We start from the raw sequence: 16625 nt of genomic DNA, 5'->3' as shown, positions 1-16625 counted from the left end.
AAGGCAGGGAGTGGCTCCAGCTGTACACTGGACCTTTAGCCCGGAGCTGCAGGTGCCTGGATGGGAGAGTCCTGGCACCTCGAGCATGCCCAGCCTGTGCATCACCTCTGAGCACAGCGAGGACAAAGGAAGGCCTCAGGGAAAAGGAGCTGAGGGTTCTCCCCTGTGCTGCCAGTGCCCAGTCAAGTCCTGTGTCTCTGTGTGCCAGCTCTTAACCAAAAACACCCACACCTGGGGCTGGGCCTTGAGGCTGGAGAGGAGAGACCACAGCTCTGTTTTTCATACTTATTTTATTTGCTAAAGAGCTGGGATTGTTCCTGTGCCCAGGCTCCTGCCCTAGAAGAGTCCTTTGTCCTTCTTGAGGTTCTGTTGTTTCCACAAGGGCAGGCTGCTGAAGGCAGAGCGGCTCATGCCAAAAACAGCCTGGAAGTCCGCATCGGAGAGGTGGTCCTGGGGCCAGAGAAAGGAGGCTGAGCTGAAGAACTGGGAGGGGCTTTCCCTGTGTTCCCCTCCAGCAGCCCTCTGGCCTCATCTTACCTCCTTCCTGCTGGGATCCACACCCCGGGGCAGGTCCTCAGCAGAGGTGTTCACCAGCACATCCAAGGGGAAGGTCTCCAGTTTGGTGGGGACGAGGGTGGTGGTGGCAGTGAAGACCTCTTCCCTGGATGTGATCACCTGAATGGGGGGTGCAGAGTCACATCAGGGCCCGGCCCAGGGATGGAGGCACCAGGCTGGCTACAGGTGTGTGCTCACTGAGGATCTGTCCTTGCAGCTCCTCCTGTCACCGGCCTAGGGGATGGGAGGGCTTTCTGTGTCCCCACCCAGCCCAGCTGCCTTTCTCCTTGTGCCACTTACTGAGGTGAGCTGCCCAAGGCTGCTCTCATCGCCCAGCTCAGCTCTCAGCGTCTCGTAGGATTTCCTGTCCTGGGAAGGAGACAAAAGTGCTCAGCCCCTCAGCGTGCACAGGGGTCAGGCAAGCTGCTGCCCACACTCTGGAGATGCTCCTGGGGCCAGTCCCACATCTGCTCCCTTCTGCAGAGGGACTCCCTGATCTTTCAAACCTTTCTCCCCTATGACTCACATCCCAGTTGAGAGGGTCCCAGGCCAGGAACCAGCCGGTGAAGGTGGGGGGCTCATAGCCCTGCTTCACCACAATGATGGGGGTGTCAAGGTCACGCCCACTGGGGTGGCTCCGCAGGTACTCCTGTGCCATCACTGCTGCCGCCTCCTTCTCTGACTCATTGGCGCCTTTCCCAATCCAGAGGAAAACCTGCAATAAAGTTACTGTGTCCACCACTGGGGTGAGATGGAGCCCTCTGGGGCCCCGGTTGGAAGCACATGGGCTCTGTCCATGGGGAAGGACACTGGGAGATCATCCTCAGCATTCCCTGGAACAAGAAGGCCAGAAAAAAGCATCATGGGACCACGTGTAGACAGGTTTCCAGCCTCTCATCCCACCAACTCTGGCTGATGCAGGTCCTCCAACTGCTGGAACATCAACTTGTGGCATCAAAGGTCTGTCCCCCGCTTCATGCTCCCCCAGCTCACCTGGTCCCAGGTGTCCAGTAGGTAAACATCACTCTCCTCCATATCATCCTGGGTGAAGTCTATGATCTCTGTGGCCAAGAAGGTGCCTGTCTTGTTGGAGCACTCAAAGAGTCGGGGGGGCACAGAGGGGTTCTCCTCCTGCAGCCTGAGAGGGGTCAACGTGATGGGAATGAAGCTCACCCTGCGTGGGGACTGGTGGCCCATCTTACCCCTGGGCATGGGTAGGGACAGACTGGTACCTCTTGTTACTGGCATACTGGGACTTGCCCCCCAGGGCCAGCCAGAACTCAGGTGGCTCCTGCCCTTCTGCAATCACTGGCTTCTCCATCTTGGAGATTATGTCAGCCACGGTCTTGGCCATTTCACGTTCATCCCCGCTGCAGCCCTGACAAGCAAGCACAGCTGCTCCATCACTGGCCCAGGCCGAAGAGGAGGAAGAGGTGGTGGCCCCCACGCCAGTGCCCAGCAGTACCCACCTTCCCATACCAGAGGTAGCAGCAGCTGGGGGTTTTGAGCACAAAGACGTCATTGGAGTTGAGGGAGGAGGCGCGGACAGGCACCTCAAAGGCCTTGGTGTTGTACTCGTTGGTGCCGTGCACTTGGAAGAGGCGGGTGGAGGGTGTGGGCTCTGTGCTGCCCGCCCGTGATGTGCCACCCTGGGGGACAGACACAGAAGGTCACCACCGGTGCCACAAGCCCACTGGCCGGCCCATGCCCCAACATCCCCGTGCTCACCGCATACACCACCATCTTGCCCTTGAAGATGGCCATCAGGTGGGCCGGCTCCTTGCCCATGGTGACACGGATCTGCACGGGCTCGTTGTTGTACTTCTGGTCCAGGGCCACAGCTTGGTAGGCAGAGGCAGCCAGCTCATCTGCGCTGGCTTGGCGGCCCTGGGCAGGGCAGAGGGGGCTCAGCACCCATCACAGCCCCCCTTGCCCTCTTGAGGAGGCAACTCTCATGCTGCTCCCAAGGGGCAGAGCACCCCCAGTCCAGGGAGAAACACCCCTGTCCCCCACCCATGGGGCAGTGACCTGGAGGTCTCACCTGCCAGATGTAGATGATGCGGTTCACCTTGGGCCCCACAAAATAGGTGTAGAGCACCAAGTAGCAGTCCCCGCCATAGAAATGGCCCAGCCACTTCTTCTCTACAGGCACCAGCTCATTGTTCTCTACACGCCAGACCTGGTGGGACAGGGACATAGTGCTGTCAGAGCTGGTGCATCCTCCTGCCCATCAGACCCTGGACCCCACAGCAGCCCCTGGTATAGCAAAGGGGGTACCTGAGAGGGTCCCACATTCTTCCATGGTCACCCTACCTCTACTTCTCCAGATCCATCATCCACCATCTTCTGCTGGGCAGCCATCTGGGGCTTGGCATGCAGCGTGGTAGCGTCAAACTTAACCTGCTCCACCTTGGCTGTGGGGAAGGGCAGAGGGGTGAGCCAAATCTCTCAGGCCACAGGAGCTCCCCACATCCTGCCCATCCCGATCCAAGAAGTCCTTCCATGTTGGAAGGAGACACTCACCCACTTTGCCCACGGTGTGGGTCTTGCCCAACCCACTGGTCTGGTTGGGGACAGTCCATTTTTGGAAGAGCTGCCTGAAGACGGCTGACTCAGATCCATCATTCTCTGTTTCCACACTGGTGCTGTCTGGATAGTTCTTGGCTTTGATGAAGCCCTGGTGGGATCCAAACACAGAGCGTGGCCATGGAGTGCCTGGCACCCCAGGGAGCAGTCAGGCTATCGCACAACTAGCCCCTAACCCGGCACCCACCAGCGCCCTGCTCATCGCCTGCTGCTTCTCCTCCTTGGTGGCATTCTTGCCCTTCCAGACGAAGATCTTGATACCTCCTTGATCAAGGATGTAGCAGTCCTTGAAGAAGGGGCAACAACAGAAATTAGGACTTAAGGTGATTCAGCTTTTGAAGGATTAAATCTGCCAAGGAAACTGGGCACCCCCAAGCATCCCATGTGTGACAGACCTCGTGCAGGAGCATGTCTTGAGTTAGGGGTCGAATTGCCACCTCCTGTATGACCAGGTTTCCACTGGCATTGGAGACACTGACAGGAGAAAAAGAGATGAAAAAAGGCTTAGGAAGTGGATTGGAAAACCCCGTCCCCATCACAGGGTGGTCGGGCTTAGTGGGACTGTTCCCTCCCCATCCCCTTCCCCATCCAGATCATGACACAGGTGGTGCCCAGGGGCTCTCTGGCTGTGCCATGGTGGCCAACTCGTTTGTAGCTTGCCCTGCCAGGCAGTTCACTCGTGGCCACAAGAAGGGACAGAGGGCTGTCAGATGTTACGGGGCCACTGAGGCGCTTTGCCACAGCATACAAAGGTGATGCTTGCATGAGCATCTCTATCGGGTGCCAGTCCTCTTGGCAACTGGGATTCCTCTAGCTCCAATGGCACACAAAGGACTTATCCCCACTCCTGCTGTAGCTTTGACCCTTCTTGGTGTCTGTCCATGGGGCTGGGAGTTGTGGGACATAGCAGAGGTGGCTGCTGGCTCCCTCTAACACCATGGAAAATGCCCCATGTGTAACCCACCCCCTACAACTCACTGGTAGAGCTTGAGGGAGGATTTGAGTTTCTGGTCCACTTTGTCATCAGGGATGGCGGGCTGGATGTCCCTCTTCTCACCCAGCACATGCTTAAGGACCTTCATGAGTCCTGGTGAGGCATCCTCATCCTCACCATCCACCACGCCCACCTTGGCACGGCCCCCACGTTCCCGGTCCCGGATATCCTTGGCCAGGGTCATTGCCTGCAGCCAGGGGAGAAGGGATAAGCCCAGATGAGAGAGAGGGTGGCTAGTGACCCTCCCCCCCCTCCAGGAGGGGACCTTGGGACTCCCTGGCCATACCCTCAGCCTCTCGTTTCGGTTGCTCTCAGGGCCGTTCCACTGGATGATGAGCTGGCCCAGGTCCAGCAGGAATACATCTCCTCTGTTGAAGCTTTTCCAGCTCATCTCCACCTGCAGCAGGACGGGATTGAGAAGGGTGGGTGGCAAGCAGCAGAATGCCTGGATCCCCACAGCTCTGCAGCCCCTCTCACTCAGGAATAGAGGCCTCCAGCCTATATTGCTCCTCCCTTCCCTGAGAGGGGCTTTCTGAGGAGCAGTTGCAAGGCAGGGCAGCATCATCCCACACCCACTGTGTGCCTTGCTTGAAGGCATCTGTGTCTGGGGGTAGCTCTGGCCTGATCATGATCCAGACTCCACACATCCCATGACTCACCTCTCCTGCCACCACATTCTTCTTGCCCTTCACATGCAGCAGTCGCTGGACGTTGTAGGTGTTTGTCTCCACATGCTTCATGCCTGAGGCCACCCCACCCTTCTTATAGCTGGGAGGGGACAGACATGGTGTCAGCCCTGAGTCCCCCTCCTCACACCACTGGGGTCTCCCTCCCACCTCTGTGCACAGGGTGGTGTTCAGGGTACACACACGTGGTAATGGATAGATGGAGCCTAGCTCCACATCCTCCTTCTTCCTCCCCCCACCTCACTGAGACAGAGCTGTCCCCATCTCCGCTGGGCATGTCTCCACAGGAGCCCTCCCCAGTGTCACCCACCATGGGAACAGGAGCATGGGGTGACTGACATACATGAGTCCCTGCTTGAAGTAGGCGCGGAAGGTCTCGCTCTCGTGTCCCTGGGCCTCGCGGTGCTGCACGGCCACGGAGCCCAGGTGATCATCCATCTGCGTGGTGTAGATGGCCGCCGCCCCCTGCTCATCCTGGCTCGACTCCTTGCCCAGCCAGTAGTGGATGTCGTAGCTGAAGTTGCTCCCAGACTTGCGGGTCTGCAGTGCAGGACACCGGTCCCCGCTAGAAGAGCCCCTGTGTCCCCAGGCCACGCTGGCCACAGACATCCCCCCCTGCACCCGGCCCCCTCAGGGCAGAGCCCGTTCCCAGTTCCCTGTGAGACCCCTGACTTCCCTACCGACAACAGGACGTAGCAATCGCCCTCGTAGAAGTTGCCGTAGCTTTTGGTGGGCACTGGCACCATCTCCATGTTCTGCAGAAAGAAGGGAGACATCAGCCCTGGTGGGGAAACCCCCAGCCCCACGCACCCCACTGCCCCCAGCACTGGGAGCTGCTGGGTTTAACCCTGGATGCTGCACTGAGACCCCCAGACCCAGGTACTGAGGACACAAAGGAGGATCTTCCCTCACAGAGACCCCCCCAAGGCAGCCCCAGTGATGTGCCCCCGTTCCCACCTCAATTCGCCATATCTGGATGCCCGGCGTGGTCTTGTTCAGTGTCCTGGAGACTTTGGCGCTGAGCTCCACCATGGTGACAGGTACCACCGGCAAGGGGACCTGCCAGCATTGGCAACACCCTCGTTAATGGCAGGCAGTGTCATTAAGAGCTGGGACACAGCCAACCTGCTGTGCCATCTGCTTCTCTGCTTGCTCTGCAGAAAGCCCAGCAGTAAACCCCCCTCTACAGAGCTGCACAGGGTGAAGGACCCCCAGCACTGTGGCACACAGGTGGGGCTGCCATGCCCTCAGCTTGGCTGGCACTGCAGCTAATGAGTCCGTACCAGGGTCCAGGTTGGGAAGGTGCAGCGTCCCATAAGTGCCCCAGTGCCCTGCCCTTTCTCCGAGCACGGGACAGGGCATGCAGGGCACCCGCAGCGCAGCAGCTGCAGCCGGGTGACACTGCTGCACGGTGGCCTGCCCCTCCCCAGGACCAGCAGGAACTGGCCCTGCTCAGCCTTGTCCCGGCACGGCTTGGCATGAAGTGGAGCAGCATGACACGGCCACTGCTTACACACACAACACACACGCAGTGCCTGCTCCAGACCCCCTGCTTCCAAACCCCCAGCCGATCCATGCCCCCCAGGGAGGGCACATCCTGGCTCCACAGGGGTCCTTGGTGCCCTGCTGCTGAGGTTGTCCCCGGCCATCTCTGCCAGGCTGACAGTGCTCCTCTCAAGCAGGCAGAGGGGTTGAGTCAGGCAAGGCCACCCTGCGCTCCCCAGCTGGCAGGGAGTGCTGGCATAGCCCAGATAGGAGGTCTCTGCTTCCCAGCCCTGCAAAACCCCTCCTGGCCCCACTGTGCCGTCCCACAAGAACTCACATCCCATACCTCAGAGCCGGGGGAAGCACCCCCCACAGCACACCCCTGAGATGGGGCTCAGGTGGGTCCCCAGGCCCATCCCCAGGATAACCTGATGTCAGGAGTGATGGTGACCACGGGATGTGCTGTCCACCCCATGCCCACCCTCTGCCCCCTCACCCTACCCCAGTTTCTCACCTTCCCTGCAGAGCTGGGTGCACAGGTGAGCCTACCTAGGTGGAGTGCTCAGGTGCCAGCACCCAGGAGACCTTTGTTCCCTTATGTCCCAGCCTTTGCTCACCATATAAGGGCAGGGACAGCCCAGAGTCAAGGTCCCCACAGCCCTCCAAGACTTTGTGGCACCTAAGAGCCCCGTTACTCATGGGGTGTTTCCCCCCCAGATGCTATTGTACCCTGCCCACAGGCTGGCTGTGCCCAGGGTGGTTCCTCTGCCCTCCCCAGCCCTCCTCCCCTCTTGGCCCCTGGTACTGAGTCCACGCTGAATTTTTTTCTTTTGCACTCCACCAAGAAGTTCCATAAAGTGATAACAATGGGCTGGACCAGGACACGTGGGCATCAGCCACAAACAGAGGTGTCCTGATGCCATGGGGATGGCCACTGTTCTTCATTACCCAGACCCCAAACCCTCCCAGACACAGAGCACTAAGACCAGGGTTTTTATGGTACCTCCTCCCCCCAGAAAGGTTCCACAAAGTGACAGCAATGCAGCACTTGGGACATCTCAGTCCCACTCCCTAACTGGCACATCACCACCCTGACCATGGCACTGTCTCCAGGCTGTTTCCCACCCCAGCTGGAAGCCAGATCCCTAGTCACTCCTGGTTTTGCCTTCCTGCCTTGGGAGTCTCCACAGTCCCAAGGTCCTCTTGGGAATGGAAAGGAGGTACAGAGATGGGACGTGGGGCTGGGGCCTGGGGGAACAGGACAGGACATGAAGTCCTGTGGCATGGCTAAGCCTTATACCCTGTCCTATACCCCCAGACCCCAGTCCCAAGGGTGGGTACCTGATGGTGCCCTTGATGTTGGCAGAGAGAAGGGACTGAAGTGGCTCCCAGGCCCGACGGTGGTTTTGGGGAATGACCACGGTGTCCATGAAGGTGGGAGGGGCAGGTGTCAGCAGCAGGCAGGTCCCCGGGCCTCCTGTCCTGCTCCCCTACCTGCCCCAGCCCAGCGGAATTGCTGCAGCTTTACTCTGGCTGCCCGGCTGAGCCAGCAGCCCTGGCCCCAAGCGTTGCAGGCACCCTGGGCTGGGCTGGGCTGCAGCGAGCCCCAGATCCTGCCTGACGGTCCCGTCCCGCAAGGATGCCCGCAGGGATGACCACGGGCTGCACCAGAACAGGGGGCGTGTCAGCCACAAACAGGGGGGTGTCCTGGTGCCACAGGAGTGGGCTCTGCTCTGCCCTCCACTCCCTTGGCCCCCAAACCCTCCAAACGCCGCCACCCGGCTCCTACCTCCTCCTGCACCCCGCTCCAGTGTCCCCGGGGAGCCCTTACCTGGGTGCAGAAGCCCCGGTGGGGCTGTTCGGGGTGGGGTGGAACACCTGGGTGCCCGCTGTCACGCTCTGCTCACTGGCCACGTCCCAGGGCAGTCTGTCAGTGTGGCACAGGGGTAGGGGACCCCTCGCCAGCCCCAGCGAACTCACCCCCTCTCCGGGCCCCCAGCCGGGGCCGCTAATGAACTCAGTAATTAGCGCAGCCATCAGGGAGGACAGAGATTTCATTAATGAGGGGAGGCATAGGGCCAATGAGGGCACCGGGGAGGGGGGCAGCAAAGAGGCATTCCCCACAGGAACCCAGTGCCTGCATGTTGGCAGCAGACTGCCTGGAATGGCGGGGAGGGGGTCACAAGATGTCCCCGAGGTGCCCCCCAGTCTGTATGGGGAAGGCCTGACACCTTATTTGGAGCAAACTCATTTGAAGTCTCAAAGCTGGGAGGAGGGCACAGCCCATGTGGTAACTTGGTAAATTTACCCTCTCCTTGTAAAGGGGCAGGATAGCAATCCCTGTGGCACCAGGGGCCTTTTCCCAGGAGGAGGGGGAAGGAGTTTGGATGGAGGTGCCAGGGCAGCCTGGGGGAGCTGTCCTCCAGTGTGAGGGTGTCCCCTTGGCACCAGGCAAGGGGTGGCACCTCAACCCTGCAGTCCGAGTGTGCTTCCCTGGCACTGACCTGCCCTCCCAGGGGACTCATGGGATCCCCGGGGGCTCCAGGGGTCCCCCACACTGAGCACAGCCACTAGTGACACACACGTGATACGTACCGTGCCCACACATGCACACACTCGGGACTACTCTTTCCAAGATGGTTTGACAGCTTTAATCACATGAAGGCACTTGGATCTGGTACCCCAGCTCTCCCCAGCCCCCCCACGCTGCCCCTGCATCCCCCAGACCTCCCTCCCAAGGGTGCCCAGGGCAGGGCTGCACTCCTCGGGTGCCGCAGCACCCACAGGCACTCGCTGGGCAGCGGCTGTGCTGGCGCCCTTTGACTTGTCTAAGATAAAGTGCTGAGTTCAACCCTCCTGGCAGGGCAGGATGAGCCCGGGGCTGGCAGGGATCCAGGAAGCTGGGCTGCACCGGCCCCCACCCCAGGGCAGGGGCTGTGGCTGGGGCTGGGGAGCCCTGCTCACCCCCAGCAGTGGGAGCAGGGCAGTGAACAGCACCGGAAAGCTAAAACCCTCCACACCCACCCCCCAAATACTGCCCTGCTCCCTGTGCTGGCACTGTGGTAAAAAGGCACCCATGATTTCTTGGGAAACCATTGCTTTTCCCTCTAAAAAGATATGAGGCATTGTCCATATTTTGACATTAAAAAAGGCCTGGCTGAGCTCAGCCTCCCCAGAAAAACCCTCCCTGAGAGCCCCCAGACCCTCAAAGGCGGGGGACACCCTGGCACAAGTCCAACCCCACGGGGGTCAGGGCAACCCCAGGCAACAGGGGGGGGCTGCAGTGTCCCCCACCCCCTCCCAGCTGGGGGACTGGGGCTGGGGTAAGGCTGGGAGGGGCACATGAGGGCTGGTATGGGGGTCCCTCTCTCCCAGGACTAGCAGCCTTTGGTGAAGCTGCAGATGGATGCGGAGTGGGGGTGTGCCCCCTGCCATGGGAGGGGACCCTTCTGTTGGTGACCAGAGTGGCTCCCAGTGACACAGTGTAACTGGAGAGGGGGAGAGGCCACCTCCCCCCCAAAAAATGAGAAGAAACCGAAGTTGGAGGGGGCGAGTAAAGAGCCCCCCAGGCACACCCCTTGCAGGGCTAAGGGGGAACAGAGACACAGCGTCTCAAGGCACGTGGGAGGCATTTGTGCCCAGGGGCTCAGCCCTGAGGCTGGGCTGCCCCTGCAAAACACAACCCCAGGTGGGGGCAGCAGGCATGAGGAGAGGCCAAGGACATGCCCCCCTCGAGGTGATTAGCTGCACCCAGGGCAGAGTTTAAGGGTAAGGTGGCAGCCCTACGCACCAAGGCCAGTAAGACTCCCTGCATTTTCGGAGGGTGACAAGGTGTTACCTGTCCTGTAGCCTCGGCGAGGCGCCAAGGGCTGCCAGCCTCCCAGCAGGCAGAGTCTGGATGGAGGGATCCAATCCTCCCAAAGGCAGTGGAAAGCAGCAGCTGCTGACCCCACCCCCCCTCCCCAATGGGGGACAGAGGGGAAAAGGACCTGAGAACCGTTTCGTGGAGGGGGGACACAGGTTGGGGGGGAAAGGGGCAGGAGCTGGACAGTGGGGGAGGATGGGACCCCCCCAATAGGTCCTCAGCACAGCAAGGCAGCGGGTCACCCATAGCCCCCCTTCTCTGAGAAGGGGGGCACCCACATCTCCCACCACCAGCAGGCACGGAGGGCCCCCGCACCCACCGGGGCTGGGGAGGATGATGCGGGGCACACCGGGACCCTCCCTCCCCCAAAATAAGGCACCTGGCTCCCCCGGGGGTGCCCCTTCGCAGCACCCAGAGCCTGGGGGGGCCATTAGCTGTTAGTCCGCTGCTTCTTGAGCACTGCGTACACGTCCTCCACCTTGCTGAGCCTCTCGAAGAAGGGCAGCAGGTCCAGCAGCTCTGTGTCTGCCATGTTATCGAACCAGGAGGCCACCGGCACCTGCGGGGGGCACAGGGGACAGAGTGGCACAGGGGACAACGTTGGGAGAGGGTCCCCCAGCACATCACCTCCGCAGGCCGCCCAGCCCTGCCCTGCGGGTACGTACGGCATTATCAGGGTGGAAGATGTAGGATGCGGGCGAGTTGTCCACGATGATGATTCGGCGCAGGTCACGGCCCAGGCGGCTCAGGTCCTTCACGTAGTTGCCACGATGGAAAACACAGGATTCCCGGAAAAGCCGTGCCCGGAAAGCCCCCCATTTATCCAGCAGATCAGCCACAGGGTCTGCATACTACAGGCACAGGAGGGGGATCACTACGACATACCACACAGCCCTGCCCACCCCACAGTGACAATGGCACCCAGGTCCCACTGTGCCTCAGTTTCCCTGGGCAGTGCCTTGGAGGGGCAGGTGCCCAGTGCCCAGTGATGCCTGTGGGTACACAGGAAACAAGAGCCCAGTGATGCCTGCAGGTGGGCAGGGAAGGGAGCTGTGCCACTGGAGGGGTGTCTGGGAAGGGGTGGGCGATGCCAGGGCAGGTCAGGGCACCCACCTTGGCCAGGCTGGCAGTGAAGAGCACGCACTCGAAGAGCTCGCCCATACGCTGCAGGAACTCGTCCACGTGCGGCCGCTTGAGCACGTACACCTGCGGGCACGGACAGACGGACGGAGGGCAGCGCGCTGCTGGCACCGGCCACGGCTCACCCGACGCCCCCATGTCCTCCCCAGGGGTCACCTGTGACCCCAGAGCCAGCCAGCGAGCAGCTTCCTGGCCACACCTCCTGGGAGCTGCCAGTGGGTGCCGGGGGATGCCACAGCCCCACAGGAATGTCCAGGGTGAAGCGTCTGGCCGGCTCCAGAGCCAAGTAACCGAGAACAGGCTGACTGCCCAGACCACAGCCTATCCTGGATTACTTGAAACCGGGGCTGGCCACTGCAGGAGGGCAGCATGCCAGGGCACCCCTCACCTCCCTGCCCTGCAAAGAGAGGGGCACCCACCTCTGCCCCCGCAATGCTGGCACCCCGATACCTCCCATTGCCCTTGGCACAGAGCACTGGGATGGCTCCTGGTCCTCGGGGAGGTGGAATGATGCCCCCCTCCCAGGAGGCACCCACCCCGCTGTTACCTGGTGCATGATGCCATCGATTTCCACGGGAATGATGAAGTCGGCGTTGTTCACTGGCTGGGGAAGGGCACACCAGGATGAGCACTGGGCACGCCAGGCACCCCCTGCCCAAATGCTGCCTGCTTGATGCTCACTATGCAACCCTGCCAGCCCCACAGCGCCCTCACAGGGACACCCCAACTGACCCAACCAGGCTGTGCTGGGTAACACTTCGGGGGAAAAGGGTGGCAGAGCGGGGTGGGGGGGAGAGGTGTGGGGTGGGCCAGGGTGTCCCCCACCTTGAAGGAGCTGTGCACCAGGGTCTCATCCAGGTCGATGACCACGCAGAGCTTGCTGGCGTCCTGTGGCTTGATCTCGGGCAGCAGGTGCTTGACAGCAGCCTGCAGCAGGGGGACACAGTCAGCAGGGTATCCACAGCATGGCCAGAGGGGGGCACTGGGAGGAGCGACTGCTCACCCCCCAGTCCTGCCCACACAGGGGAGGCGCAGGGGATGGCAGCCCAGCCCCGCCAGTTCCAGGCTGGGTGCGCGGGGTTACCTTGGGCAGCGCCCCGTTCTCCTCCACCAGCAGCGGCGCGCCGGTGGTGCCGGTGCAGGGCTCCCCCTCATCGCGGCACAGGCAGCAGAAGAGGGACTGGAGAATGCTGCGGCTTCGAGGCTTCTTGGCAGGGGTCTGGGTACCTGCGGGAGAGCACGAGGGGGTGAGGGGTACCCCGGGGTACTCCCAGCACAGCACTGGGGGCCAGGTGAGCCATGTTTGGGTGTTGCCCCAGAGCCCCCGTGCCCTTATCAGACCCCGACACCCATCGGCTCGGCCTTCCTGCCCTGCCAAGCAACCGGGCCAGGGCAGCGTCGCTGACAGGAGCGCTTGGTGCCCACCCGCAGCCCCTCACCCGGCACATCCCACTCCACGAGCGACACCCGTGGCCCCCCTGCGTGGCCGGAGACCCTTCAGGAGGGCGGGGGGGCTGACCCGGGAGCAGACGTGGATTCGGGGCCGGTCCCCACTGTCCCTCCCTGCGGGGCACAGCCCCACTCGGGAGGGAGGGGGTCCTGGGGGCGGGGTCTCTCGAGGGAGGCGGGGCTTACGCCCGTTCTTTTCCCCGCCTCCAGACAACTCCCTCGTCTCATTGGCCAACTCGAGTGCACTGGAGGGGAGAGGCCAATCAGGACGAAGCGCCCGCCCCTGGGCGCCGTTCCCGCAGTCCCCATTGGCGGAGCGAGGGGAAACTGAGGCAGAGGAGCTGCTCCTGCCCACCCCGTGCCCCGGGGGCAGCGCGACGGCTCCAGCGGCCCCACCGGTGCCGGGGCCGGGTCCTGCCGCAGCCCGGGCCGGGGCTGTACCCCGTCCTGGCTGTGCCTCCCTTCAGGCGGGCCAGGGCCCCGAGGCCGTAGTGGGGAGCCCGTGGGGCAGGAGCTCCCACTGGGGACGGGGCCCGTTCCCACGTTTACTCCTCCCGGCCCTGGCAGCTTCCCACGCCAGGGAGACGAGCAGCGGCCCCCGACAAACCCCCCTGGCGGGATGGAGGGGACGCGGGGAACGGGAAGCCGGCATTCAGCAGGGCGCCCGGCGCCCTTCCTGCCTCAGTTTCCCCGCCGTCGCTGCGCGCACCTCTCGCCCGGCTCCGGAGGAAACAGCGCAGATAATCCGAGCAACACCCCGAGCCTTCCAGGGCTCCGCCGGGCTCCGAGGGGGCCGGAGCACGGCCCCCCGAGCCCGGGCGAGCGCACACAGCCCCGCTCGCTCCGAGCTGCAGCCCCAGCGCATCTCCCCAGCCCTAGGCAGCGGGATGCAGGGGGGCGGGCTGAGACGGCGCGCAGCTCATCACACCCACCGGGAGCAGCCCCCGCAGGCCCCCAGCCCCCCTCCCCCTCTCCCGCACAGGAAGGGGGTGAGGGGGAGCGAGATCCCCCTCCGCGTTACCTTTCTCCTGAAGCGGGGCGCTCCCCTCCTCCCTGCTAACCTGGGCGATGATGGACTGGTGCTCCATGGGCGCCGGGGAGGGGGGGTGGGAGGGGGCGGCCCCCCCCGGCGCGGCCCCCGGGGGGGGAGGCGGGGCGGGGGCCGGCGGCGGCGCGGGGCGGCGGGCGCGGGAGCGGCGCCGCGGAGGAAACTTTGTTACAACATGGAGTTTCCTCCGCCCGGGCTGGGGCTGCAAACATGGATCCCGGGCGCGGTTTCAAGGAACCCCTTAAAAGGGCAACGACGGCGGGGGGGGCCCTCCTCCTTCTCCCTCCTCCTCCCTCCTCCCGGCACCCGCGCCGCCCGCCAGGAGCAGGGGTCCCCGCCGAGCCGCGATTGCGACGGAGACGGGGAGTGTTCTGTGGCGTGGCTGGGAAGGACACCCGTCCTGCTCCATGATGACACTCCGCCGGGGTGTCCCCCCGCCCCGGCTGAGAGAGGACGGAGAGGGGGATCAGTCCTGCTGTCACCCCACATCCAGCTGGCAGCCCGAGGATCCCTCTGCAGCTGCCCCCGGCATATGTGCACGTCCCGCCATGCTGGATGTCCCCTGGAGCAAAGCCCCTGGACTAGCGGCTCAAGGCTGCGGGTCCCCATTATCCCGCGGGCACATCCCGCACTGCCTGCCCCGGGCAGCCGTGCGGGACAGCAGGTGCTGCGGACTGCACCAGTAATCGCCGCGTTTTTCTGTCGTTCTTTCTCCTGCAATCCCCCAAATATTTGGGCAATCAATAAGTCTCCATTATCAATACATATATTTCCCTTACAACTCCTTCCCTCCTTCCTTCGGCGGGCTGTTTCCAAGCGCTTTCTCAAAAGCGCCTCTTGACAGGAGTTTGTGGATGGCACAAGTCCTTCCGAGGAAATCCGCCCCCCAAGTGCAGCCTCCGCCAGCCCCCTCCCCTCGCTAGCCCTGGGGGGCTCTGCCGGGGCAGCCTCGCACCGCCGTGTCCCCCAAGCCCGCCCGGGCAGCGGCCGGCCCTGGAGGGGCCCCGTCCCGGGGACCACCCTCGCCACCTCGGTGGCAGGAGATGCTGCGCGCTCTGCCAGCGCTGCCCCGAGGGTGCAGCAGGTCGGAAATTTCCCATCTGAGCTCATTTGAAATCTTTCCGCCTCTCCTGCCTGCTGTTTGGGAACTTCAGGAGGTGAGATCGCCTTTTCTGGCCCAGTAGGGACGTGACAAGCGCCCACAGGGACCGCGGTGGGGAACGGGCTCCGGGACTGGGAGGTGCCGCCGCAGGGAGCTGCGATGTTGCGGGGCTGGCGGAGCTCTGGCAGTACAAAGCCAATTTGCACCTGCAATTCCCGCACTCTCGGCTCCACGCGGGACATCCCGGCACCACGAGCCGTGGCAGGGACCAGCCGCTGTTGGGAACAGGCACACTACATCCTGTCACCCCCTCCGCCGGTTCTGACGGCAGGCAGCGGTCGTGCCTCAGTTTCGCTGCCCCTCCTCAGTACGGCAGCCGGCTCCCACATCGGGCAGCCACCGCTGTCTCCTGGCCCAGCAGGAGGAAAAGGAAAAAAGGCCGTGCTTCCTCTGCTCTCTATTTTGGGCTGACCTCTGTGCTCCTTTAGCCCAGGTGGAACTGGATAGGATGTCTGCTTCGTCCCCAGCATCTGGCTGGGCTGGGCTGGGTTGCTGAGGTATGCTGCTCTCTGTGGGAACAGCTGCAGAGGCCACACACTTGTCCCCTGCAGGACCCGCGTCCCTTTGGCTACATCCTCCTCCTCCCACCCTGATGAGTCCAGACAGGCCCTCTTAGTCCTCCAATTAACGCAATTAGAAAAGTCTCCGGGCCAGTGCCTGCAGCGGTGCTTGCAGCACCACTTCCAGTTCCACTGCCTGCTTGGGGGCAGGTTGAGCTGGGGAGCTCAGGGAGACACTGTCCCTGTCCTGGGGCTGTGGGACAAGCCCAGGCCAGGAGCAGGCAGAGCCCAGCTGGATTGTTTGGGGTGCAGGATGCGGGCACAAGGCAGAGAAGCATCAGGCCCCACTCAATCGGGCACTCAGGGACCCTTCTGTCCCACCCCGCTGCTACTAGACTGGGGTCCTGGATGCTTTCCCCTGTTCTCCAACCCAGCCCTGGCCCTGGGAGCTGTGCCCCACCAAGAGCAGCCCCATGGCCAAAGGGGCCACAGAGACAGGTCTTGGAGTGGGACGCTTCCTCCTAAGGGTTGGGTGGAGGCATGTGTCCCTGGACTGAGGGTGATTTGGGTTGCAGGTTCCAGCTGAAGAGCAGCAAATCCCATAGACATAACCCTGCAGACCCCAGTCCCTCCAGCCTTCTGCCCGCTGAGGACAACGTGATATCCCCCTAGGTGTGACCCCCCCCTAAGGCTTTGTACCCCCGGGCAGGTGCACCCCGAGCGAGGGGCGTCTCCTGCTCCTCCTCCTGTAGCTCGGGTCGGCTGCGCCCCCGGAGGAGGGGAAGCCCCCGCCTTTCAGCGGGCCCCACAGCTCTGGCTCCTCCTTTTCGAGCAGCCAGAGGCCGGGCCAACGCGGAGCGGGGGAGGCACCGCCCCACCCCGTCCGCCATCGCCCTTTTAAGGAAGGGGACATTCTTCACATAAACAAGCGCGGCCCCCGGGAGCGGGGGGGGGGTTCCTTCCCGGGGTGGGGGGCACGGGCTGGGGGGGGTGCCCGGCCCCCAGAATTCCAGCTCCAGCAGCCGGCCGGGAAAGGGGTCGGGAAGGGGGATTTTGGGGTGGGGGTCCTGGGGAGAGGGGGGAGCCTTGAAACAGCCAGGGAGCGTCTCGCAAGTGCGAACCGCGGCGGGGCCGAAGCGCGCTGGGACCCCCCCG

The 16625-nt window shown here is 63.0% G+C and overlaps 2 protein-coding genes across 3 annotated transcripts; both read right to left on the bottom strand.

The window, feature by feature from the left end:
* Positions 1-336: 336 nt before the first annotated feature.
* VIL1 (villin 1) lies at positions 337-5853 on the bottom strand (the record flags this gene model as incomplete). Of its 2 annotated transcripts, none has more annotated exons than XM_084209123.1 (19): positions 337-450; positions 538-675; positions 856-924; positions 1082-1270; positions 1549-1693; positions 1788-1933; positions 2025-2204; positions 2284-2442; positions 2597-2734; positions 2869-2969; positions 3079-3232; positions 3329-3427; positions 3537-3615; positions 4120-4322; positions 4422-4532; positions 4795-4903; positions 5165-5361; positions 5502-5576; positions 5779-5853. In XM_084209123.1, 19 exons carry the CDS (start codon positions 5851-5853, stop codon positions 337-339), a joined length of 2481 nt encoding a protein of 826 aa, XP_084065249.1. The 2 variants fall into 2 exon arrangements, with proteins under 2 accessions (XP_084065249.1, XP_084065250.1); XM_084209124.1 differs by having other exon boundaries at positions 1788-1925; positions 2035-2204.
* Positions 5854-9038: 3185 nt separating this feature from the next.
* On the bottom strand, positions 9039-14020 carry CTDSP1 (CTD small phosphatase 1; the record flags this gene model as incomplete). The annotated part of the gene is given in 8 exon segments (XM_084208914.1): positions 9039-10730; positions 10837-11022; positions 11285-11377; positions 11859-11915; positions 12137-12238; positions 12396-12538; positions 13782-13867; positions 13869-14020. Coding segments are annotated over 8 exon segments (948 nt in total). The 3' UTR covers positions 9039-10601.
* Between the last annotated feature and the right edge of the window lie 2605 nt (positions 14021-16625).

Source organism: Fringilla coelebs, assembly GCF_963513975.1.
Source record: "Fringilla coelebs genome assembly, chromosome: 7".
NCBI classification, from domain to species: domain Eukaryota; kingdom Metazoa; phylum Chordata; class Aves; order Passeriformes; family Fringillidae; genus Fringilla; species Fringilla coelebs.
Note: the sequence above shows the minus strand (reverse complement) of the source record. Positions and strands in the feature narration are given on the sequence as shown.